Source organism: Phacochoerus africanus, chromosome 3, assembly GCF_016906955.1.
Source record: "Phacochoerus africanus isolate WHEZ1 chromosome 3, ROS_Pafr_v1, whole genome shotgun sequence".
In the NCBI taxonomy this organism is placed as follows: domain Eukaryota; kingdom Metazoa; phylum Chordata; class Mammalia; order Artiodactyla; family Suidae; genus Phacochoerus; species Phacochoerus africanus.
In genome coordinates this window covers 125,073,143-125,095,387 of record NC_062546.1, presented here as the reverse complement: position 1 = coordinate 125,095,387, position 22,245 = coordinate 125,073,143, and the positions used below count along the sequence as shown (strand labels likewise).

At 40.1% G+C, this 22,245-nt stretch overlaps 1 protein-coding gene across 4 annotated transcripts in view; it reads right to left on the bottom strand.

Moving 5' to 3' along the window:
• The window catches only part of WDR33 (WD repeat domain 33), a 120,077-nt gene that overhangs the window by 15,133 nt on the left and 82,699 nt on the right, over positions 1–22,245 (bottom strand). For all 4 annotated transcript variants that reach the window (XM_047772610.1, XM_047772609.1, XM_047772611.1 and 1 more), the window contains exons 8-16: positions 7,748–7,874; positions 6,029–6,183; positions 5,855–5,933; positions 5,316–5,426; positions 4,861–4,955; positions 4,559–4,645; positions 4,200–4,339; positions 2,941–3,093; positions 1,204–2,292 (exon numbers count right to left, since the gene is read on the bottom strand). In XM_047772610.1, coding sequence (XP_047628566.1) covers positions 1,204–2,292; positions 2,941–3,093; positions 4,200–4,339; positions 4,559–4,645; positions 4,861–4,955; positions 5,316–5,426; positions 5,855–5,933; positions 6,029–6,183; positions 7,748–7,874 — 2,036 coding nt within the window. The remainder of the gene's footprint in view (positions 1–1,203; positions 2,293–2,940; positions 3,094–4,199; positions 4,340–4,558; positions 4,646–4,860; positions 4,956–5,315; positions 5,427–5,854; positions 5,934–6,028; positions 6,184–7,747; positions 7,875–22,245) is intronic.

The window sequence follows — 22,245 nt, the reverse complement described above, 5'->3', positions numbered from 1 at the left end:
AACCTAGATTTATTAAACATCCTAAATTCTGAAAAGTGCCCAATAAATTCTGGAAATAAACTCAAATGCCATCAGTTTCTTCACTGCTATGACATGTTTAAGTTCTAAAAGGTCTGAAATGTAACGCACAATCTATTTTCTGAGCTAGTTATTTTAATTCACTGAATCCGATGGCCATCTTCTCACTACAGACTCTCAGAAGTGCAGTGTGTTCTACATATGCCATCTGAAGCAGGCCCTCTTCCACAGGGGTCGAGTGCCTTTCAGTGAAGACCCAGGGCGTCAACATCAGCTCACTCATTCACTCGTTCCCTTTTGGTTCACAACCAACTTTGAGGACACAAACCCAGTTGTTCATACCCAAATAATGAAATTCAGAAAAAGGTTAAAAACCACAGAGCCAAACAGTGTTCAATCCATTCATGCCCACGTAGTCTTCTGCAATTCAGCACAAGCAAAATGAACACTCCTCGCACCATCTCTCAAGCAACAGTTCGGCAAATGGGTTAAAAAAAACAATAATAAAACTTGACTGATGATAATAGAATCCTCTAAAATGAGCCAAGAAAATTTCTACAGAAATATTCCCTCCTTTAAAAATTTTTATATGTGAACTGAAAAAACTTGAGCATAATTTCACCCAAAGGATCACCATTTGAAAATGCCCAATTCTGGACTCAGATCTCGAGAAACATTCACTGAAATGAAAATAGTGAGATCAATCTATGGTATACTTGTGAGTTAAACACCTCATACTATGTTAAAAAGTAGAGCCAGCAGGCAGATCAGCAGGCAGACAGGAGGTGGCTCAGTTGTCTGGCAAGCCCATAAAACACCAGCCTATGAAGGAAAGAGCCCAGAAAAGGGAGCAGGGCAGGCTGAGTCACCTATGCTCCCTGCTCAGGGCCACAGCTCTTCTGGAGCCCTGGTACAATTATGAACTGTATCCAATTGAGAGTTCATCTTTTCCGGAAAAAGTCTACTAAAAGACAGAAGTTAAGAAGATTCATACTGTGATATGTTTAGTGGTCTACTTAGTTATTATTTCTTTCTTCAGCCATGATGCTATTCTCAAGCCACCATCACTACTTGAGAAATGTCTATACCAGCTGTGACCGTCTTTCACAGCATTTAAAAGTGCTGCCTCAGTGCAGAGTGTATTTTCCCCAAGTGTAATGTTTACAAGTTGGAAATAAGTAATACCTGATTGAAGGGGGCCCGGGGCCCATCACCTAGCAGAGCTGTTTTCTGCTGCTGGAATGGTATTGGCCCTTGAGATGGATGTGGCCCTCTTGCCGGGTTCTGCTGTCCCTGAGGTCCAGGGGGCCCTTGCATGCCACCCTGGGGTGGAGGTCCCAAAGAGCCCTGGGGCGGCCCCTGCTGACCTTGTGAGCCTGGAGGCCCTCGCAATTCCTGGGGAGGGCCCAGCATTGATCCTTGGGGTGGAGGCCCCTGCATGCCTCGCATCTCCTGAGGACCTCGTATCTCCTGAGGGCCATGTCCCAGCAGTCCACTTGGAGGATGAGGTCCTCTCATCTCTTGAGGTGGGTGGCCCAGCATCATCCCCTGGGGAGCAGGACCCTGAGTCTCTCGGGGGCCTGGAGGACCCTGCATTCCTCTTGGATTCAATCCCATCAGAGGTCCCTGAGACACAGGGCCTTGGATCCCTTGAGACCCTGGCCCGCCTTGTATCCCATGAGGATGAGGAGGTCCTTGCATTCCTCTGGGACCAGGTGGTCCCTGCATACCTTGAGTACCAGGAGGTCCCTGAGGGCCCAAGTGACCCTGGGGACCAGGTGGGCCTTGGGGGCCTATGTGACCTTGTGGGCCAGGTGGGCCCTGAGGACCCATATGACCTTGAGGACCAGAATTACCCTGTGGTCCAGGTGGTCCTTGAGGTCCTAAAGGGCCATGGGGTCCGGGATGCCTTTGCATTCCTTGGGGCCCATGCATGTCCTGAGGCCTCGGCAACCCTTGGGGCGGGCCCTGGGGTCCCTGTGGTCCCATGAAGCCTTGTGGCCCCCCACCTCCCTGATGCAGTGGAGGACCTTGTGGTCCCATTTGTCCCTGGGGTCCAGGGGGTCTAAATTGTCCTTGTGGACCTGGAGGCCCCATTTGAGCCATGTTCATTGGCATCTGCTGAGATGGATGAGGCTGTTGAAAACCTTGAGGAATCTGAGACATTGGACCTTGTCCTGGAAAGGGCTGGGGTCCCAGAAGAGGGGTGCCGGATGAAGGAGGAGGCTGAATTTGCTCAGCCTGTTTCTGTGCAAGTCTTTCAATTTTCAGTTGCTAAGAAAAAAAAAAAAAGAAAGAAAGAAAAAGCATGCTGATAAGTAAACCAGAGAGAGCCCTTAAAGATGACAATATTGCTATCTCATTTCTTTGGGGGAGCCTCAAAACAAACACAGGCTTCGACTGACCTCTCACTACCCCAACAGTAACTAGGTCTCTATGACATCAGATGTGCTGAAGGTGCTCAGGCCTCCAGACCCATGAAGACGTCTTTTTAGGTGCTGGGAAACAGCAATCAGTACTATTTTTATGCACCTTCATCAGGGAAAGCCCAACAATTTACTAGTGTTGTAGCATTCTTGGTAGCTGCCAAAGGTATGAAAAATAAGAACAAACCACCTGCTCTAAAGCTGACAAAAATTATTTTATCTGAGGAAAAGTAAGTGAATCCAAATTAAAAATGTTGGCTTTGTCTATTAAAAGTGTATATTTAACTTATATCCACTTACTGCTTGATTGATCCGGTTTTAAAAGTCTAAGAAACAGGATTCTTTTAGAAACTAGCTTCCTAATGCAGCAATAAAAAATAGTATAGCTCATCAAACCCATGTAAGAGTCCCTGCCCTTCTTTTTAAGAGCACAGCAATAAAAATGTTATCACTACTTTCTTAGATCACCTTGAATCCCCCAAAGAGCTTCACGCACCTCCAGAAGCTGTGGGTTAGTATACTGTAACGTGGCCATCTCTTGCTCAATTTCTGCTTGTGTTTTTTTCTTCTCTTCCAATTTAATGTCTTCTTTTCTGTCATTCAATACCTCATTTGGGGTAGGAATTGGAACCTTATTTTGCATCCAAGCCTTGGGAAGGAAGAGAATATTAACATATACCCTAAGTGTGTAAATTATAATGACAAAATGAAAAAAAAACATTTTATAATGTCACTGGCTCCTTTTAACCTGATGAATACAAGTTGGCTCACCAGATAAACAATTTTTTTTTTTTTTGCATTTTAGGGCTGCACCCGCAGCAAGCACAGGGAAGTTCCCAGGATAGGGGTTGAGTCAGAGCTGCAGCTGCCAGCCTACACCACAGCCACATCAACACCAGATCCGAGTCGCATCTTCGACATACGCCACAACTCACACCTACGCCAGGTCATTAACCCACTGAGCAATGCTAGGGATTGATCCTGCATCCCCATGGATGCTAGTCAGAGTCATTTCCGCTGAGCCACGACAGGAACTCCTTTTTTGTCTTTTTAGGGCCACACCCACAGCATATGGAAGTTCCCAGGCTAGGGGTCCAATTGGAGCTGAAGCTACCAGGCTACAGCACAGACACAGCAACACTACATCCTTTATCCACTGAGTGAGGGCAGGAATCGAACCCGAGTCCTCATGGATACTAGTCGGATTCGTTCCCACTGCACCACGCCAGAAACTCCAACAACCTTTACTTCTAATGCTAGTTCATAGTGACATAGAAATGGAGTCAGGCAAGCACATTACTAGGTAGAAATCGCTAGCTGATAAAAGCTGTTAAGATCTCGCATGTTATTAGGATGCAAAGCCTGCCTGCCTCTTCTAAAGGGCACATGTGCTTTGTGTTGAGGGAACAACTAAGTGGAAGACAGACAAAATTACGTTCAAAGAAACATACTCTTTCTGTGCCATGCTTCTCTCTTCTCCCTCTTCTGATAGCTTGGATGATAACAAGTAGGTGAGAACAAAAGAAGATCTAGAGAAGATTCATGACAAGCTTTAGCACTAACTACAAAGGAGCAAATGGGAACTACATCTAATAATGCTTGAAATATGCGAAGAATGCTTGAAAAAAAAAAGTCTGATACATAATACCTTCAACAGATGAGATCATTCAAGAGAAACCTATTTCTGCACTTCAATTAGACTCACTGAGCAGAGTCTCCCAGGGGGGGACCAGGGGGACACTTCTAGTTACTCACCTGCTGGAACTGAGCAGGAATAGGTTTTGCATAAGGAACTTTCTTCTGAGGTACTTTTTTCTGATCCTTTTGCATCACCTCCTCCATTCCCCAATCTAAACCTGGAATTGTCATTTCAATTTCATTTGATTCATCTTTCCCTATAACCATAAAGAGAAGTAGTTAGGCAAGGAAAAGAAAGGGGCCACTTCATCATTTTATTTTTGGAAGAACAGAGTCTAAATATTATGCAGTTCACATCACTTTTATCAACATTTCTCAACATAAATCATTTGGCATTTTCAAAATAATTCAATATCATGATAAGAAATAGGTAAAATTATAGAAAAAGTAAAATTTATAGGAACAACTTCTCTTACCCATCTGTTCTTGTTCCATAGCTAATTTTAGTTGTTCTGGTATTCCCATCCCTGGAATTACTGCCAGGCTATTAGGTTCAAGGTCATCTATAAATAGGAATAGAATACAGCCATTGTCAATAGAGATGTTATAAATGAAGTGGGCCAATAAAATTAACACCTTATAAAAATGAAAATGATTGCTGGTGATTTATAAATCAATAAACTTTAAAACTAAAATAGTTTTCCATAATCTTTCCAATACCTAACACTTTTATAACAAGAATATCAGATTTCAAAGGATAAACATGCAAGAACCTTACCATATTCTACTCCATCTTCAGACATTCCAGGTAATAGGTTTAAATTGTATCGATCTCGCATTTTATCACCTGGTCGGTTTCGGGTCCAAAATTTGCTATCAAAATAAAAGTATTGGAGGGGGAGGAGAAGAGCATGATTTCAATGTATCTCTGGGCACTTAATAGCATGAAACAGGCCTCTGGCAAAACAACAAAATTTTACAATGCCTTATTTTAAAAATACTTACTGTAGAAAAAGATTTTTTTATCAGATGGAAAAACAAAATTCAAATAGCAAAGTCATATTCAACACCCAATCTCCTTGTAATTATGTATTATAAACCATTACAACAGGTCCCTAAGAATAAGTTAGAGTATAAATTAACACATTTATCTACCAATAAAATAAACATACATTTATCACCCACTGCTCTATGAAGACAGTAATTCCTTCTTATTCTTGACATACAGCTTACCTAGTGTGGTCATTTGAGCCTGAGCAGAGAATATGTCCAAGAGGATGCCAAGCCAGACTCCAGATCATTCCTTCATGGGCCATCTCCATCCCTCCCACTTCTTTCTCTACCCTGTAACAGCACCACAGAAAGTAGTTTTTTTCACATAAATTACCCACCCCCCCCCCCAGCCAGAAAAGACATTTTCTTTTAATGTAACACAAAGTGACAAAAATCTGTTACTTTAAATCTAGTCAATTCCACATGTTTCAGAGATACTGATTAGTCATCATAATATATTCCTTGATCCAAAGAGCACCTCCTCAAGGGGGGAAATGCTTCAGAAATGACCTCACCACAAGTAATAAGAATTAGGTTTCACTCCCCCTTCATGACCTCTACGACCAAAAAGAGAAGTGGTAAGTTTTCTATTCCAAACTGGGTTTACAGATAAGTACATATGAACACTTAAGAAAAACATAACACACTATTATGTTTTACACTATCAGGAGCTCGCATCATAAAATGTACAACTTCTGTGCAAAATAAGTGCCACATACCCAACATGCCAAAATAACAAAGAGCCATCAGATCCTCCACTGGCAAAAAGACCTTCATGAACAGGATGCCAGGCCACAGCTGTAAACAAAAACAAGGAGAAGGACAAAACTATTTATTATAGGATCTCAGAGCACTACAGTAATAGGATGAGAAGTATTATCACAACCACCGACCTGTAGCCTCTTTCTTATGACCTCGGAAGACTTGAAGTTCTTCCTTCAGGTTTCGTATGTCGAAAAGTTTACAGAGATGGTCACGTGATGCTGTGAGTAGCCAGTTGCCATTGAGATTTAATTTCACTTCCATTACAGTGTTTTTATGGGCATGGCTAGAAACAAAATACCAAGAAAATAATCTGTCAGAATTCAAAACAAGTATCAATCAAAACAATGGCTATTTTTCTTGAAAAGCAGATGGCTGTCAAGATGGCAAGAAGTTGAGCCTAGAAGTAATAAAGCATGTAACAATCCAGGACCACGAGAATATGTCAAAGACAGAAATAATGTCCATTATCTAAGCACAGCTTTCATTAACCAGTTAAAATATCTTCAACTGGATAGAAAAGTTTATCTGTGAAGAAGGGGAAGCACTTGAACACATAATGTTCAATAAAGCTCATTAAACTAAAAATTTGGGAGTTTCCATCGGGGCGTAGTGGTTAACAAATCCGATTAGGAACCATGAGGCTGCGGGTTCGATCCCTGGCCTTGCCCAGTGGGTTAAGGATCCGGCGTTGCCATGAGCTGCGGTGTAGGTCACAGACACGGCTCAGATCTGGCGTTGCTGTAGCTTTGGCGTAGGCCGGTGGCTATAGCTCCAATTGGACCCCTAGCCTGGGAATCTCCATATGCCAGGGGAGTGGCCCTAAAAAAGGCAAAAAGACAAAAAAAAAACCCAAAAAACCCACTTTAAAAATTCAGTGAAACTGTTCTCATTAGGCCAAAGCATAAAAAAGGGCACGAGACAGTTTGAAGGTTAAACTAAAGACTGAGCAACAGATGAGGCCTAAACAACACACATCTCCAAGAAGCACCATTCACAAGGTGTTCTATTCCACTGTGGCCACTGGAGTTGTGCAACAAGGCAGCCTTGCTCCAACCAGCTCAGCCCCAACCAGAGGGATAGAGCTGCTTAGTCCAAAGAAACATTAAAAACATACTGATAGGGAGTTCCCGTCGTGGCGCAGTGGTTGACAAATCCGACTAGGAACCATGAGGTTGCGGGTTGCATCCCTGGCCTCACTCAGTGGGTTAAGGATCTGGTGTTACTGTGAGCTGTGGTGTAGGTTGCAGACGCGGCTCGGATCCCGAGTTGCTGTGGCTCTGGCGTAGGCTGGCAACTACAGCTCCAATTAGACCCCTAGCCTGGGAACCTCCATATGCCGCAGGAGCAGCCCAAGAAATGGCAAAAAGACAAAAAAAAAAAAAAAAACCAAAACATACTGATAGAACTGTGAATATTTACAGATAATTTTACAATGTGGCTGCATCATAACTAACTAAACACCTCAGACAAAACATGAGAACTGATTCAAAAATGGAGGGGAAATTCTCTATAAATAGATGTAGTGAGATGGAGAAAGCTGGGCTGTGTCTAATAAATAGCAACTCCACACTGTGCCAAAATTTATTACAATGAGGAGATGGTAAGCTAGATTAGCAATAACCACCTCCTCCTCCCCATCCCTCTGTCCCCATGATACCCAAATTTAATTTAGATATATGTGGCAGGACAAAAATCAAGCTTCATTTTATTAAGGGCTATAAGGAAAAGTCCATCTGCTATCTATACTACTTTTTCCAGGAATATGAGGAATGAAAGCTAAAAGCTAAAGAATACAAGCTGCTTTGTTCTCCTTGTTTAGGGGCCAAGGTGAAGCTCGTAACACTTACAGTGTTGCAAGACTCTGCCCAGTCTTGGGGTCCCAAAACTTGATTGGCTGTTGACTATCTTTACTTCCTGAAACAACTAACCCTTTTGTTGGATGCCAGTCTACACATTTCACATCAGCACCATGCCCTGTTGGAAACAAGATAAAAACATAATCAGAAGAGATATTTAAAGCAGGACTCCATTCTACTTTAAACCAAAGTAGAGAAACCTATTAAATGTTTTGATCCTAGTGCTCAGTCATTAACTCTCTGGTCTTTGCATCTGGAAGACTTGGGATACAGCAACCTCTCTTTCTATACCACGATGCACAGGAACCATTCCTCTTCTCGCCTACTTGCTGCTAGGCCAGTCAAGACTTTTTGGAAGCTGCACCTCTCAAGGTCCCAGTATATAAAGCTTTTCAGGAGTTCCCGTCAGGGCTCAGCGGAAATGAATCTGACTAGCATCCATGAGGACGCAGGTTTGATTCCTGGCTTTGCTCAGTAGGTTACGGATCCAGCATTGCTATGAGCTGTGGTGTAGACCACAGACTCAGCTCGGATCCTGCACAGCTGTGGCTGTGGTGTAGGCTGGTAGCTACAGCTCCAATTCCACCCCTAGGTCTGGGAACCTCCATATGCCACAGGTGCGCCCCCCCCCAAAAAAGACAAAAAATAAAAAATAAAAGGGAGTTCCCGTCGTGGCTCAGCAGTTGATGAACCCGACTAGATTCCATGAGGATGAGGGTTTGATCCCTGGCCTTGCTCATTGGTTTGGGGATCTGGCATTGCCGTGAGGTGTTCCACGTTGCTATGGCCGTGGTATAGCTGTAGCTCCAATCTGACCCCTAGCCTGGGAACTTCCAGATGCCGAGGGTGTGGCCTTAAAAAAGAAAAAAAAGAAAAAGCTTTTCAAACTCTTCATGACCTTCTATGTACTGTCCTAATTCCTAGACATAATACTATCATTCGCTTTATTTTTTTGTCTTTTGTCTTTTTAGGGCCGAACCCAAGGATATGGAAATTCCCAGGCTATGGGTACAATCAGAGCTGTAGCTGCTGGTTCATGCCACAACCACAGCAACTCGGAGTCCAAGCCACATCTGTGACTTATACCACAGCTCATGGCAATGCCGGATCCTTAACCCACCGAGCAAAGCCAGGGATTGAACCCATGTCCTTATGGGTATGAGTTGGGTTCATTAACCACTGAGCCGTGATAGGAACTCTTTGTCATTCACTTTAGCATTCCCACTTTGCAGGAATTCCTATAAATCAAAAGTCCTAAATTGAGATTTAGACACCAATTTCTGAATGTGATAACAGGAAAGTATTCCATCTTTCTAATCCCATTTGTTGAAATGCAGAAGGAGAAACATAATCCTGCTTCACTACGTATGTCAGATGAGATGATAATAAAAGTGAGTCTATTGAGTACTCACTATATGGTTTGGCAGTGTGTTGAGCACTTATAAGCATCATCTCTTTCAATCACCTCAAAATTGTGAACAGGAGCTGGAATCTGAATCTAGTCTCCAAGAATACAGAGATCATTCTCTTAACCACTGTGCTAGAGCATAAGGTTACTTCAAAATGTAACAGACTGTTAATAAAAATCACTGAAGTGAAAATCAGAATTTATAAAACTGGGGGGAAAAATGAGCATGATTTTTGAAAACCCAGGTGCTGTACAAAAAGAGCCTCAGAGTATTTTATATAGCAAATGTGCTAAGAAGCAGGTGAACAGTGAGGTAAACAGCCTTTGAAACAGCTCCTTTTCTAACGTGGATCAAATCCAGCTTTTAGGAAGTGTGAGTTGGGAAGGAGGAAGGATAAAGAAGAACAGAAAAACAAGCAAGTAGTGAAGAAAGAGACGGTTCTGGATGCACTGGAGAGTGACTGTGCCCCAGCAGAGAAGGGGAATTCACATCTCAAACAGACAAGGATTTATCTACAAAGCATTCCCCATGCTGGTAAGCACTAGGTAGATACCAGCTATCTGGAGGACAGTTTGGCAATGTGTATTCAAAGCATGCAAAGTACAATAATCCCACAACTCTATGTCTCAGAATTGATCATAAGGATATAACGGGTGTCTGGAAAGATTAGCTTACAAGGATGTTTACCAATACAGTTTATTTTTAAACCCCCTTGAATAGGAAATAAATATATTACAAAATAATTTCAGTATGGCATATGTGCTCAATGGAATATGATGTACCTACTACAAATGGTAATTATACAGATAATAATTTTCATGATACTAAGTTTATTTAAAAACACAAAACCAGTGTGTATGGCATTCCTGATGCCTTACTGTAAAAGGCAAATTAATAACATGAATGGCTATGTGTGCACTATAGAGACAAAAAAAAAAAAAAGAAGCCTAGATACTAAGTTAACAGAAATGATATTAAGCTGGGTGATAGTTTTAAGATAACCTCATTTCTCTGTGTCTTCTATTTTTATAATTCCTACAATAAATACATATTATTTTGTAACTAGGATCTGAATGTGGGAAAGGGGAAAGAGATTTGGCTGTTACCTTAATATTTTATTAAAAAAAAGTGAGGATGGAAAAACTGAATAGAAATATAATTCAGTCCCCTAGCCCCTTGCTTGCCTTAAGAACTTTTAATGTTATTAACAATTTGATCCTAAAAAGATATAGCCAGGGAATTTAACAACCTTATGGGTCAGTATCAACTAAAATTAAATACTATGTGTGTGTATATGTATATATATACAAACATATATATTATACATTATACATATATATTATACACACATTATACATTATACATATATATTATACATATACATACATATGTATATATGTATATATACAAATATATTTTAAACCAAATTTGAATAGAAAGCACTTTTAAAATGCGATGCACTACACAATAAATTCTTAGCTGTCACCCCTACCCTCACTGTCCCTGGAGCATTTTTATGACATAAAGAAAGTATATCTAGGAGTTCCCATCATGGCGCAGTAGAAAGGAATCCGACTAGGAACCATGGGGTTGAAGGTTCGATCCCTGGCCTCGCTCAGTGGGTTAAGGATCTGGTGTTACCATGAGCTATGGTGTAGGTCACAGATGAGGCTCGGATCTGGCATTGCTGTGGTTGTGGTGTACGCCAGCAGCAACAGCTCCAATTGAACCCCTAGCCTGGGAACCTCCATACGCCGAGGGTGTGGCCCTCAAAAGACAAAAAAAAAAAAAGTATATCTGTTTAAAGAAGTATATAAAAAAACAAATCAAAAAAACTATCAACCCATAAGAAAGGAACAACAAAACATAATTTAGCTGCTTTAATTTTGTTTTCTAAAATATTTAAGTAGGAGTTCCCGTCGTGGCACAGCGGAAATGAATCTGACTAGGAACCATGAAGTTGCGGGTTTGATCCCTGGCCTTGCTCAGTGGGTTAAGAATCCGGCATTGCCGCAAGCTGTGGGGTAGGTAGCAGACGGGGCTCGGATCTGGTGTTGCTGTGGGTCTGGCGTAGGCCAGAGGCTACAGCTCCAATCTGACCCCTAGCCTGGGAACCTTCATATGCCGCGGGTTGCAGCCCTAAAAAGACAAAAATAAATAAATAAATAAATATTTAAGTAGAATTTAAACAAATGAGAAATCCTATCCATCCTTTTCTATTAAATGAATATCCATATACATTACTAACGTAAATCAAACTGACCGGAACTGTATTGGTCACTGTCTCTAATAATAAAAATACTACTATTAGCAAACACATATACTTCTTCTATATGGTACTATTCTAAGCAAAGCAGATTATATGATTACAAATAACTTGCCCATGATTATACAGTTGATATGTGGCAGAGAAGAAATCTAAATGTAGGGAGCTGGAACCCCAAGCCACTGCTCTTAATAACTACTGTATACTGCCTACATGTGAAAGGTTAGTTTAAGAGTTAGAGAAGGAAAACAAAAATATGTATCTTCCTATCTGTTTCTCTATGAATAAAGACTCACCAACGGACTGATACATGCAGACAGGTACTGAAATAGAAGGGGAACCACTCAATCCTTTACACTATTTTACTTTTTTGGGGGGGGGGGCTATACCCACAGCATAAAAAAAGCTCCCAACCCAGGGGTGGAATCTGCACCACAGCAGTGACAAGGCTGGATCACCAGGGAACTCCAACATTATTTTACTTTTGTGCTATGTACATGTATTATCTACTTTTTAAAAATTAAATACAAACAAGTAAAATAATCTAACAGAATATATACAAAAAATATGTGCAGCTTGCTAATATTTGTGGCTTTAAAGGAGAAACACATACATTGGCTCAAAAATGCATAAAATGTGTCTGAAAGAATACACAAGAATCTGATATTAACTGCCTTCAAGGAGGGGAACTGGGTACCATGGGAACAGGGTGAAGAGTGTTCACTAATTTTTTAATATTGAAATACATGAGTGCTCTAATGAGAAAAAAATTCAATGATAGAACTTAATTTACTAAGTAACAGTGGGTTAACTAGAAAGTGGATATGAAATCTCTACAAGTAACATATATCATTTTCGTAAGTTTTCATGAAAAAGAGGAAAATAAACAGATTAAGCTAGCATAGAAGCAAACTGAGAGGCAACTGCTTCCTTTTCCAGGGAAAAAATTTACTGAATTCCCAATGAAGTGACAAAACTATTTCAAATTATAAAATCTGACCTTCTCATATCAATGTGATATATGTGGATCAGAAGAATCAGCCTAGTAGAAATTTATTCTAAGAAGTTCCTGTCGTGGCGCAGTGGAAACGAATCCGACTAGGAGCCATGAGATTGTGTTAAGGATCCAGTGTCGCCATGAACTGCGGTATAGGTTACAGATGTGGCTCAGATCCAGCATTGCTGTGGCTGTGGTGTAGGCTGGCGGCTACAGCTCCAATCAGTCCCCTAGCCTGGGAACCTCCATATGCCGCACGTGTGGCCCTCAAAAGACAAAAAAAAAAAAAAATTATTCTAAGAAAATAATTTTAAAGGACTTTTAAAATACTTTTATTTTAAAAGATGGTATTTGAAGCCTTGTTCATAAGAGAAAAAAGTATAAAAATTTTTAGAACTGTGCCATAGCCCCAAAACTGAATATATAACTATTAAAATGAAAATTCTGGGAATAAAGAAAAATGCTTATTAAAAAACCTTTTTTTGGGAAAAAAACTTAACTTTTAAAAAGCAAACAATACATGCACAAACTGTGCATATAAGGATGACTATAAAAATGTATAATTACAAAAATGTAGATACAAATAAATAGGAAATGAAAATTATATTGGGATAGTGAGAACAAAGGTAAAGTTCTTCTATTCACATTTCCTATAATGTGATATTATGGTTTGAACCATAAATTACATGGGTTAGATTTGTGTGTGTGAATTTTATTTTTTTTTTAAATGAGAAAAAAATGGAAGTTACTATGTTAGGTAATATCTTATCCATCAAATTAGCAAAAATTAAATTGGGTGACAGTATTAATAAGAGTTACAGTGCATAACTGGTTGGAAAGGCAGTTAATACTATTTTTCGGGGAGGACATTTGGCATGTTAAATGCTCATAGTCTTTGTTTCTTTTTTTACTGCCACACTTGTGGCACATGGAAGTTCCCAGGCTTGGGGTCGAACTGGAGCTGCAACTGAGGCCTATGCCACAGCCAAGGCAACATCAGATTCAGGCTGCAACTGCAACCTACACCACAGCTTATGGCAACACAGATTCTTAACCCACTGGGTGAGGCCAGGGATCAAACCCATTTTTTAACCGATACTATGTCAGGTTCTCAACCTGATGAGCCACAGTGGAACCCCCTCACAGTCTTTTTTTTTTTGTCTTTTTGTCTTTTAGGGCCGCACCCACGGCATATGGAGGTGCCCAGGCTAGGGGTCCAATTGGAGCTGTGGCTTCCAGCCTACACCACAGCCACAGCGACGCCAGATCCGAGCCACATCTGTGACCCACACCACAGCTCACCTCAATGCCAGATCCTCAACCCGCTGAGCAAGGACAGGGATCGAACCTGCAACCTCATGGTTCCTAGTCGGATTTGTTTCCGCTGCGCCACAACGGGAACTCCCCAGTCTTTTAATTCTATAATTCCTCTGTTAGGAATTTACCCTATGTTAGTAGCTATAAAAGCACACCACAATGTATATACAAAGACAGTCATTGCATCTTGTTTGAATTCTAAGACTGGGAACAACCAAAATATTAATCAATGAAGGAAAATTTAGAAAAATTAAGATAAATTTATATAGTTGAATACAAAATAGTTGTGAAAACTGAAAGGAAACTTTGGAGTGATAGAAATGTTATGTGTCTCGATTATAGCGGTGGTTACAAAAATGAAGCAGTGAGAAGGAACTTTTTGGAGGGACTGAAATGTTCTAGATCTTGATTATGGTGTGTGTATATATATGTATATCTATATATCTATATCTATATATATCTGTCAAAATTCATAGAACTGTACACCTAACATTATCACATGTAACTTATTCCTCAAAAAGCCTGACTTTTAAAAAATATAAGCAAGAGTTCCCGTTGTGGATCAGTGGTTAACGAATCTGACTAGGAACCATGAGGTTGCAGGTTCGATCCCTGGCCTTGCTCAGTGGGTTAAGGATCTGGCGTTCTGTGAGCTGTGGTGTAGGTTGCAGATGAGGCTCGGATCCCGCGTTGCTGTGGCTCTGGTGGAGGCCGTGGCTACAGCTCCAATTTGACCCCTAGCCTCGGAACCTCCATATGCCGCGGGAGCGGCCCAAGAAATGGCAAAAATACAAAAAAAAATTAAAAAATGAAATAAATAAAGACGGAGTTCCCATAGTGGCTCAGTGGTTAACGAATCCAACTAGGAACCATGAGGTTGCGGGTTCCATCCCTGGCCTCGCTCAGTGGATTAAGAATCCGGTGTTGCTGTGAGCTGTGGTGTAGGTTGCAGACGCGGCTCGGATCCCTCATTGCTGTGACTCTGGCATAGGCTGGTGGCTACAGCTCCGATTAGACCCCTAGCCTGGGAACCTCCATATGCCACGGGTGTGGCCCTAGAAAAGACAAAAAGACAAAAAATATATATACATATAAGCAGAGGAGTTCACAATGTAGCAATGTGGGTTAAGAATCGGACTGCAGTGGCTTGTTCACTGCAGAGGTGCAGGTTCGATCTCCAGCCAGTGCAGTGGGTTAAAGGATCCAGCTTTGCCATAGCCAATGTGTAGGTTGCAGCTACAGCTCAGATTCAATCCCTGGCCTGGGAATTTCCATATGCCACCGGTGCAGTCATAAAAAAATAAATAAATGAAAAACAAAAATAAATTTAAGCAGAAAAGGCATAATTTAGCCCCATCTGTAAAAAAGAAAATTTAAGCCGGTACTAGAAATGGCATGGAAATAAGAAGGCATTTACTCTTCTGTACTGCTTGAAGTTTTTTGTTTTGGGGGGGGGTTTTTTGGCCACACCAGCAGCATATGTGAGTTCTCAGGCCAAGGATCAAATCTGAGCCACAGCTGCAACCTATGCCACAGCTGTGGCAATGCTGGATCCTTAACCCACTGAGTCATAGTGGAAACTCTCCTGAAGTTTTTAGAATGTGCTTTTATTACTTTATTCAGTGGCAACTGCCTCTGATTTCCTTCTATTCAAAACTCAAAGGAATGACTGATATGAATTAGTGCATTTGTTTGCCAATACGTAACTAACCAGAGCCTATGGTCCCAGGAAGATGTGCCTCAGAGCCTCAGTAGGGATGCATGCTTTTTTCATCAAAAGCTCTTGCACTTGGTATTGCTGAGTTAAGTTTCAAGAATATTATGGGTTATCAATTTCAACCACTAACCTTCAAGAATGCCTTTACACCAATTTTTATCATTTCAAAGGTTCAGAATTTCAAGATAAAATCAAAGTTCTTTGTTATCCCCAAATATGGAAATTTAAAGAATGTAGTAGTATTTGCAACAGTGAAGCAATTAATAACAGACTTAATGGAAAATCATTCAAATGACAGCTGATTTCACAGCCTCGTGACCTAGATATTTTAGCAGTAAAAAAAAAATCTTGCTAACGGCTCAAGATTTTAGGACTGAAAACTTCTTGCCAACGAGAGACCACCTATTTTTTAAAGTGGCATTTAAGTTTTTCGGAATCGAGCTCATAAAAAAAATACAAAAACTCTTAACACCACCAAACTGTTCCAGACACTCTAAGGCCTAACACAAGAACAATGCGGAGCCCTGCAGGGAACTGACAGGAGTCTATAGGTGGACTGTAGTAAACCCATATGATCCTCAGTAGGACAGCAGAGCTTTAAGAAGCTAGTGATGTAGGCACATGGTTACCAGGTAAGAACCCCAGGATCCCTGGGAAAGGTCACAAGTACCTCAGCCAGACTTGACTGCAACTAGAAATGGGGGATATGCTTAAAGAAAGATTTCAACATTGAGACTTGACAGTAAAACTGATTATTTCTAAAATATCCCAAGAGTTCCGGTTGTGGCTCAGCAGTAATGAACCTGACTAGTATCCATGAGGAGGCAGGTTCGATCCCTGGTCTCGCTCATGGAGTTAAGGATCCAGCATCGCCCTGAGCTGCAGTGTAGGTTGAGATGTGATTCAGATCTGGCATTGCTGTGGCTGTGGCATAGGCCAGCAGATGCAGCTCTGATTCAACCCCTAGCCTCAGAACTTCCATATGCCGCAGGTGCAGCCCTAAAAAAAAAAAAAATACAATTTTTAAAAAATCCCAGTTGTACATCATTATATGTGAATAAGACTGCCGTGATAAATCTATGTGTGAAATTCCCTTTAAATGCTTATAAATACCAAATGCTTATAAATTTATCCTGCACTGTTCAATGTAGTAGCTATTAGCCCCATGTGTCTATTTAAATTAATTTTAATTTTAAATTAGTTCCCTTGGTCACACTATGACATTTCAAGTGTTCAACAGCCATATACGCATAATGGCTTAGCATAATGGACGGCATTTAATAAATGGAAAATATTTCTTTCATCACAAGAAGTCCTACTGGAAACCCTAGTTTAGACTGCAGTTAGCCATTTTAGAGAAAGTTTCTCCTTAAATTCCCATGATCATACTATTTTTATTCACTATCTCAGTTACACAATGAATAGCAACACAAAACTTATCTTCAATTGACACTAGAGCTTGGAAAGACCTGCAGAGTTACACAGCCTTGTAATTTTTACAAGAGAAAACTGAGGCCTATCGGAGTGAGGCCAGTGGCCGGAGGTGGCCAGCATTTCCTTCTACCCATTCCTGGCTTCCCTCATCTCACTAAATACAACATCCAAGTGAAGTGGCGCAAAAGTTCCTTTTGTTTCACTTATCAATCAACTTTTGCTTTCTGAAATGGAACTGAGGAGGGTGCAGAAAGCCAACTTCTATACACCTTCTATCCACCTCTCAGAACTATACAAGGAAAGAAATTAGGTGTAATATCTAACAATTAACACATAAATAAGAGTTATTTTAACTATCTGATTAGTAATCAGATTAATTCTGAAGATGAGGGTCTTATTAAGACTAGAGGAATGACCTAACTCCACCCAAAGAAATTCCAAATTAATCTAACCATCCTAGGTTAATTTCAGAGTTTAAGCCTCGAGGGCAATGAGTTTTGCATCATTTCTTAGCTACCAAAACATTCCCTCAGGGTTCTGGCATTTCTGGGATATAGGTGGCACTGCTTTGTGGCCGTGTTTGACATATCAGAATTGTTTAGCTTATTACTTCATAATAATTATTTGCAGAAAGCAACCATTAATTGTGCACTAGAATTTATGTTGAATGGGGAGGTAAACAATAACTGTGCTTATTCCACTTGAGCATTCTTTCACACATTCATTCATCTTTCACTAATCCAAAGTAAGTGTGCTGGAGTTCCCCTCACGGGTCTCAGAAATGAACCTCACTAGTGTGTATGAAGACACAGGTTCGATCCCTGGCCTCACTCATCGGGTTAAGGATCCAGCGTCACCCTGAGCTGTGGTGTAGGTCACAGACGTGGCTTGAATCCCATGTTGCCATGGCTGTGGCGTAGGGCCCTAGCTGATTTGACCCCTAGCCTGGGAACCTCCATATGTCATGGATGTGGCTGTAAACAGGCAAAAAATGAAACAAAATAAACAAACAAAAAGTAATTGTGCTCAATAAACATTTCCTGGGCTCCTCCTGAGTGCTCTGTCTCTAAAACATGTGATTGCCAAAAGAAACAGAAGTGAACACGGGGAGAGTATTTGCAGAATCACACCATCCAGGTATAACTTTTAAGTTAGTACTTAGGGAAAAAAAAAAGTTTTACAAATATAGACTGAAATTAAGCTAGCAAACAGCTAATGCAAGTTTTTTAGGGACCTTTCTGCACGCGCGCGCACACACACACACACACACACACACACAAAAGGAGAAAAAACAACTATGCTTGAAACAGCAAAGTGAGGAATGCAAAATAGATTTTTCCTAATCAATGACAAAATGCTTAATGTGGTGGTGGTCGGTGTTTTTAGAGGAGATCTAGAAATATGATGTAGACCCCTTAATAAACCCTAAAATTCCAAGAATAACAGGATAGATGGTTTAGTCTTCAGTTATTTGATGAACAGGTCTAGACTGACTTTTGTTGAAAATGGAGCATTCCTTTACTAATAATTTCCTATCTCAGAATTATAAAATGTAGTGCAGTGAGGGCTGAAGCCAGTAAGGAAACAGGGCTGTTTCTAGACTCTTCCCTTATAGGAGGAGGACGCCTGGCTCCTGTCAAACTGTATGTAAACTTTGCGTGCCTGTGCATTTTTTAAGAACCTCATCTCTCCATAGCCTCACCAGATCAGATCCTAAGGGACCTATTATCCTACACAAGTAAAAAGCCCTGCCTTAAGACAATGCATATGATCCCAAGGTTCGGTGAACAGTCTGAAAATCAATATACAGAGTTTTATTTCAAGGTCAGAAATAGTGTCCATTTTCCCATTTTATTTTTACTGGATCAGACCATTATATGAACAAATCTTAAGAAAAATTTCTTTTTTACATAACTTACAAAAAGCACCAAGATTTTCTAATACAAGAAGGGAAAAAAGCAAACAAAATTCAAGTACCATCTTGTACAACATTAACAGTTGAAGAACTGTTATTCAAAACTGTGTCAAACATTAACAACAAACTTGGGCTACTTCTAGCCACAAAAACATAAAATGTAACAGATTAGTTTAAGGCAAAGGGTATGTGTTGCCATGGTCCACAGCCAGACAGCTCAGTAGATGAGTAGAATCAAAAATTTTTTAAATTAAGGAGCATAAATAACTTGTACATTGGTCAATGAATGTGCAATTTATTAACATTGTACCTTCCCATTTTGCAGAATGATTTTAAACTCGATCCAACACTGAACACCAACTGCAAGTAATTACTATCTTTGTCATCTAAGTCTAGAAAATAACATTAGTTAAAAACTATAAAACTAAATAGAAAATCAATTTTGCAAAGAGTACACCTCTTGGCAGTGTTTACATGAAGCATATTCAAGCAACAATAGTGCACAGAACAAGGGGTGAAGGGTTCCTCTGGTCAGATAGCTAGGCAATGCTGAATTTTAGAAACCAACAAGTTTCTTCCCATGTCTGAGAACCTTCAGTGTAGGTATATGTATTACAGATCTATAGGTGAGAATTTCATCTTGAGTCTCTTTTTCTTACAGTACTTCCAAGTCCCCAAAGACCAGTAAGCACAATTTTGAAATGCTAGCTTATTATGTGGTCTGGCAGTGATGAATCTAAATTCAGGTCAGCAGACACTTCTGAAGAAGGAGAAGTGTAGTGGAGAGGAGCAAGTAAAGGGACCTTTAACCATATCTGTAATGTGTTCTTCTTTTTAACATTCAGAAGTAAGTATGGCAAAATATAAGGATTTGACAGAGCTGAGTGGTAACACCCAAATGTTTGTCAGGTTATAAAGAACTGTGAAACATATGATGTCAGAAGAGCATCCAGTATATAAACAACAACAACAAAAATGGCATAGGAGGAAAATACATCAGAAATTTGCCAATCTCCTCTTAATGCACACATTTAATTTGCATATGCAGCTAATGGTTTCTATTTATGTGTCATGTATTCACATGATACTGACAAAGGCTGACCTAAAAGAACTTGTCAAGTAAAATTGAAAATTAAGCATTAATGCCACGTAACTACTTCTGGCATAAAGTGATTACAAAGTTTATGAATATATGACTAAATATGTAATTTCTGAGTCCAATAAAAACATATACAGACATAAGCTTTGCTGAAACTTTCGTGTCACACTGCTGTTAAACACATACACTAATGTGAGGGAAGGGTATAAACAGAGAAAAGCACAATTTCCATTTGAGTCAGGTTTAAAAATGTATTTTAAAAAAATCTTGGGGATATGAAAAAAAAATCAGATGACTACTGATACAATAGGGAAACCTACATTTTTCTCCCCTGAAGCACTGCCTGACAGTGTATAGAATATGTATCAATTTTCTTCTGCTACAACCAGAAAGAAGCCTTTTTTTTTTTTGCTATTTCTTGGGCCGCTCCCACAGCATATGGAGGTTCCCAGGCTAGGGGTCGAATCGGAGCTGTAGCCACTGGCCTACGCCAGAGCCACAGCAACGCGGGATCCGAGCCGCGTCTGCAACCTACACCACAGCTCACAGCAACACCGGATTCGTTAACCCACTGAGCAAGGGCAGGGATCAAACCCGCAACCTCATGGTTCCTAGTCGGATTCGTTAACCACTGCGCCATGACGGGAACTCCAGAAAGAAGCAATTCTACAGAATGTTTTGTGCCAACCAGGAAATTCCTCTTGGTTAGCTTTTCAAAAAATTTAAAGTGTTCAAAAAAATAGAAGGCTATTTTGGAGAATATCTATCAAAGAACATTAAAGGGAAAAAACCCAACAACCAAATTCTTTCAGTCTCATCGCTACTGTACTCCCCCCCCCCCAAATGATGGATATTAAAAATCAATATTACAAGGAACTTCAGCCATTTGTCTGAGATTAAAGATACTTGGTGTCCCACACAATGCAGAAGGCAGCAGCAAAGTCCTTTATAAGGGTATGCTGGTGTATGTGTGTGTAAAAGGTTCTCTAGTAAATATTTCTGCACACATTCATAATTCAATAGCAACATACAGATGATATAATATTCCTTTAAAAGATCAAGAAAAAAAGCACATAGTTGTCACTTGAAAAATTAGAAAGAAAAAAGAACCTTTAAAAAATGAGCAGGGAGTTCCTGCTATGGCACAGAGGGTTAAAAATCTGGCTGCAGTAGCTCAGGTCACTGCTGAGGCATAGGTTCAATCCCTGGCCTGGGGCAGTGGGCTAAAGATTTGCGTTGCCGAAGATGTGGTGTAGGTCACAGCTGCAGCTCAGAAACTTCCATATGCCACAGGTGCGGCAAAAAAAGGAAAAAAAAAATTTTAAATGAGCATGACTACCAGAAAGAGCAGTACCTATGCAGCATTAATAATAAAGTTATTAGTGTGAGCAGATACCTTAACAAGAATGAAAAGAAGCCAAGCAATGATTGAAACTTCTAAAGTAGAAAAAGCAAAACCATTTAAAATACTTTAGAATACTTCCAGGATAAGCTTTCCTTCTGAAAACAAGGTAGAAATATGGTTCACTTAGCTGGTCATATTAAAGAGGCAATTTTTTAAGTTGAAAGTTTTCTGATACATAAATGCAACCCATAATCCTGATCAAAGTAGAAATAATTAATTAACCCCATGTCATTCATAGCCATGCACAGCATCAACTGTACTTTGAATCTCTGAGTTTGTCAGAATCTTCTTGGGTATATTTGTACACTTTGGTAAATGTGGTTCCCTATATAATCCTGTCCATCTACTTCTACTCACCTCTTAGAAGAAAGGAAGGTACAATGGCAAAGTTACAGAAATTTACCTATATCAGAACAAAAAGGTTACATGAACTCCTAAATACTGCTGAGGGTGAATATCTATCACCTAGCAGACTGTGTAATTTTTAGCTATGACTAAGAATTTTTCCTACAGATGAATATTCCGATATGACATTACACTTCAACTGGATCTTGATAATTATCTTCATTTTTGTTTCAAAGCAGAAATAAGGTAACGGAGAAAACCTCAACTGGGAGCTGGTTATATTACCTAGTTTCCATCACAGTGAAAACATATGCCAATAAAATAAATATCCAGTAGTGCATAAATAAATAAGAGGAGAAGAGTTGAGTGTCTCGTACATGAAAAATTCCAAAATAACAGGTTTTTGGGTATAATTTCCATGGAATTATGTGAGTATAGTTCCCAACCCCTTAAGTGTGGGCTTCATGACTTCCTTTCAAATCTTCAACAGTGTAGAGAGGGGAAAAAGGAGCAGCCTTACAGTGGAGAACTCTGACAAATACTGCTTCTACCTAGTGATCAATGTCAACATCAAATCACGTTGAC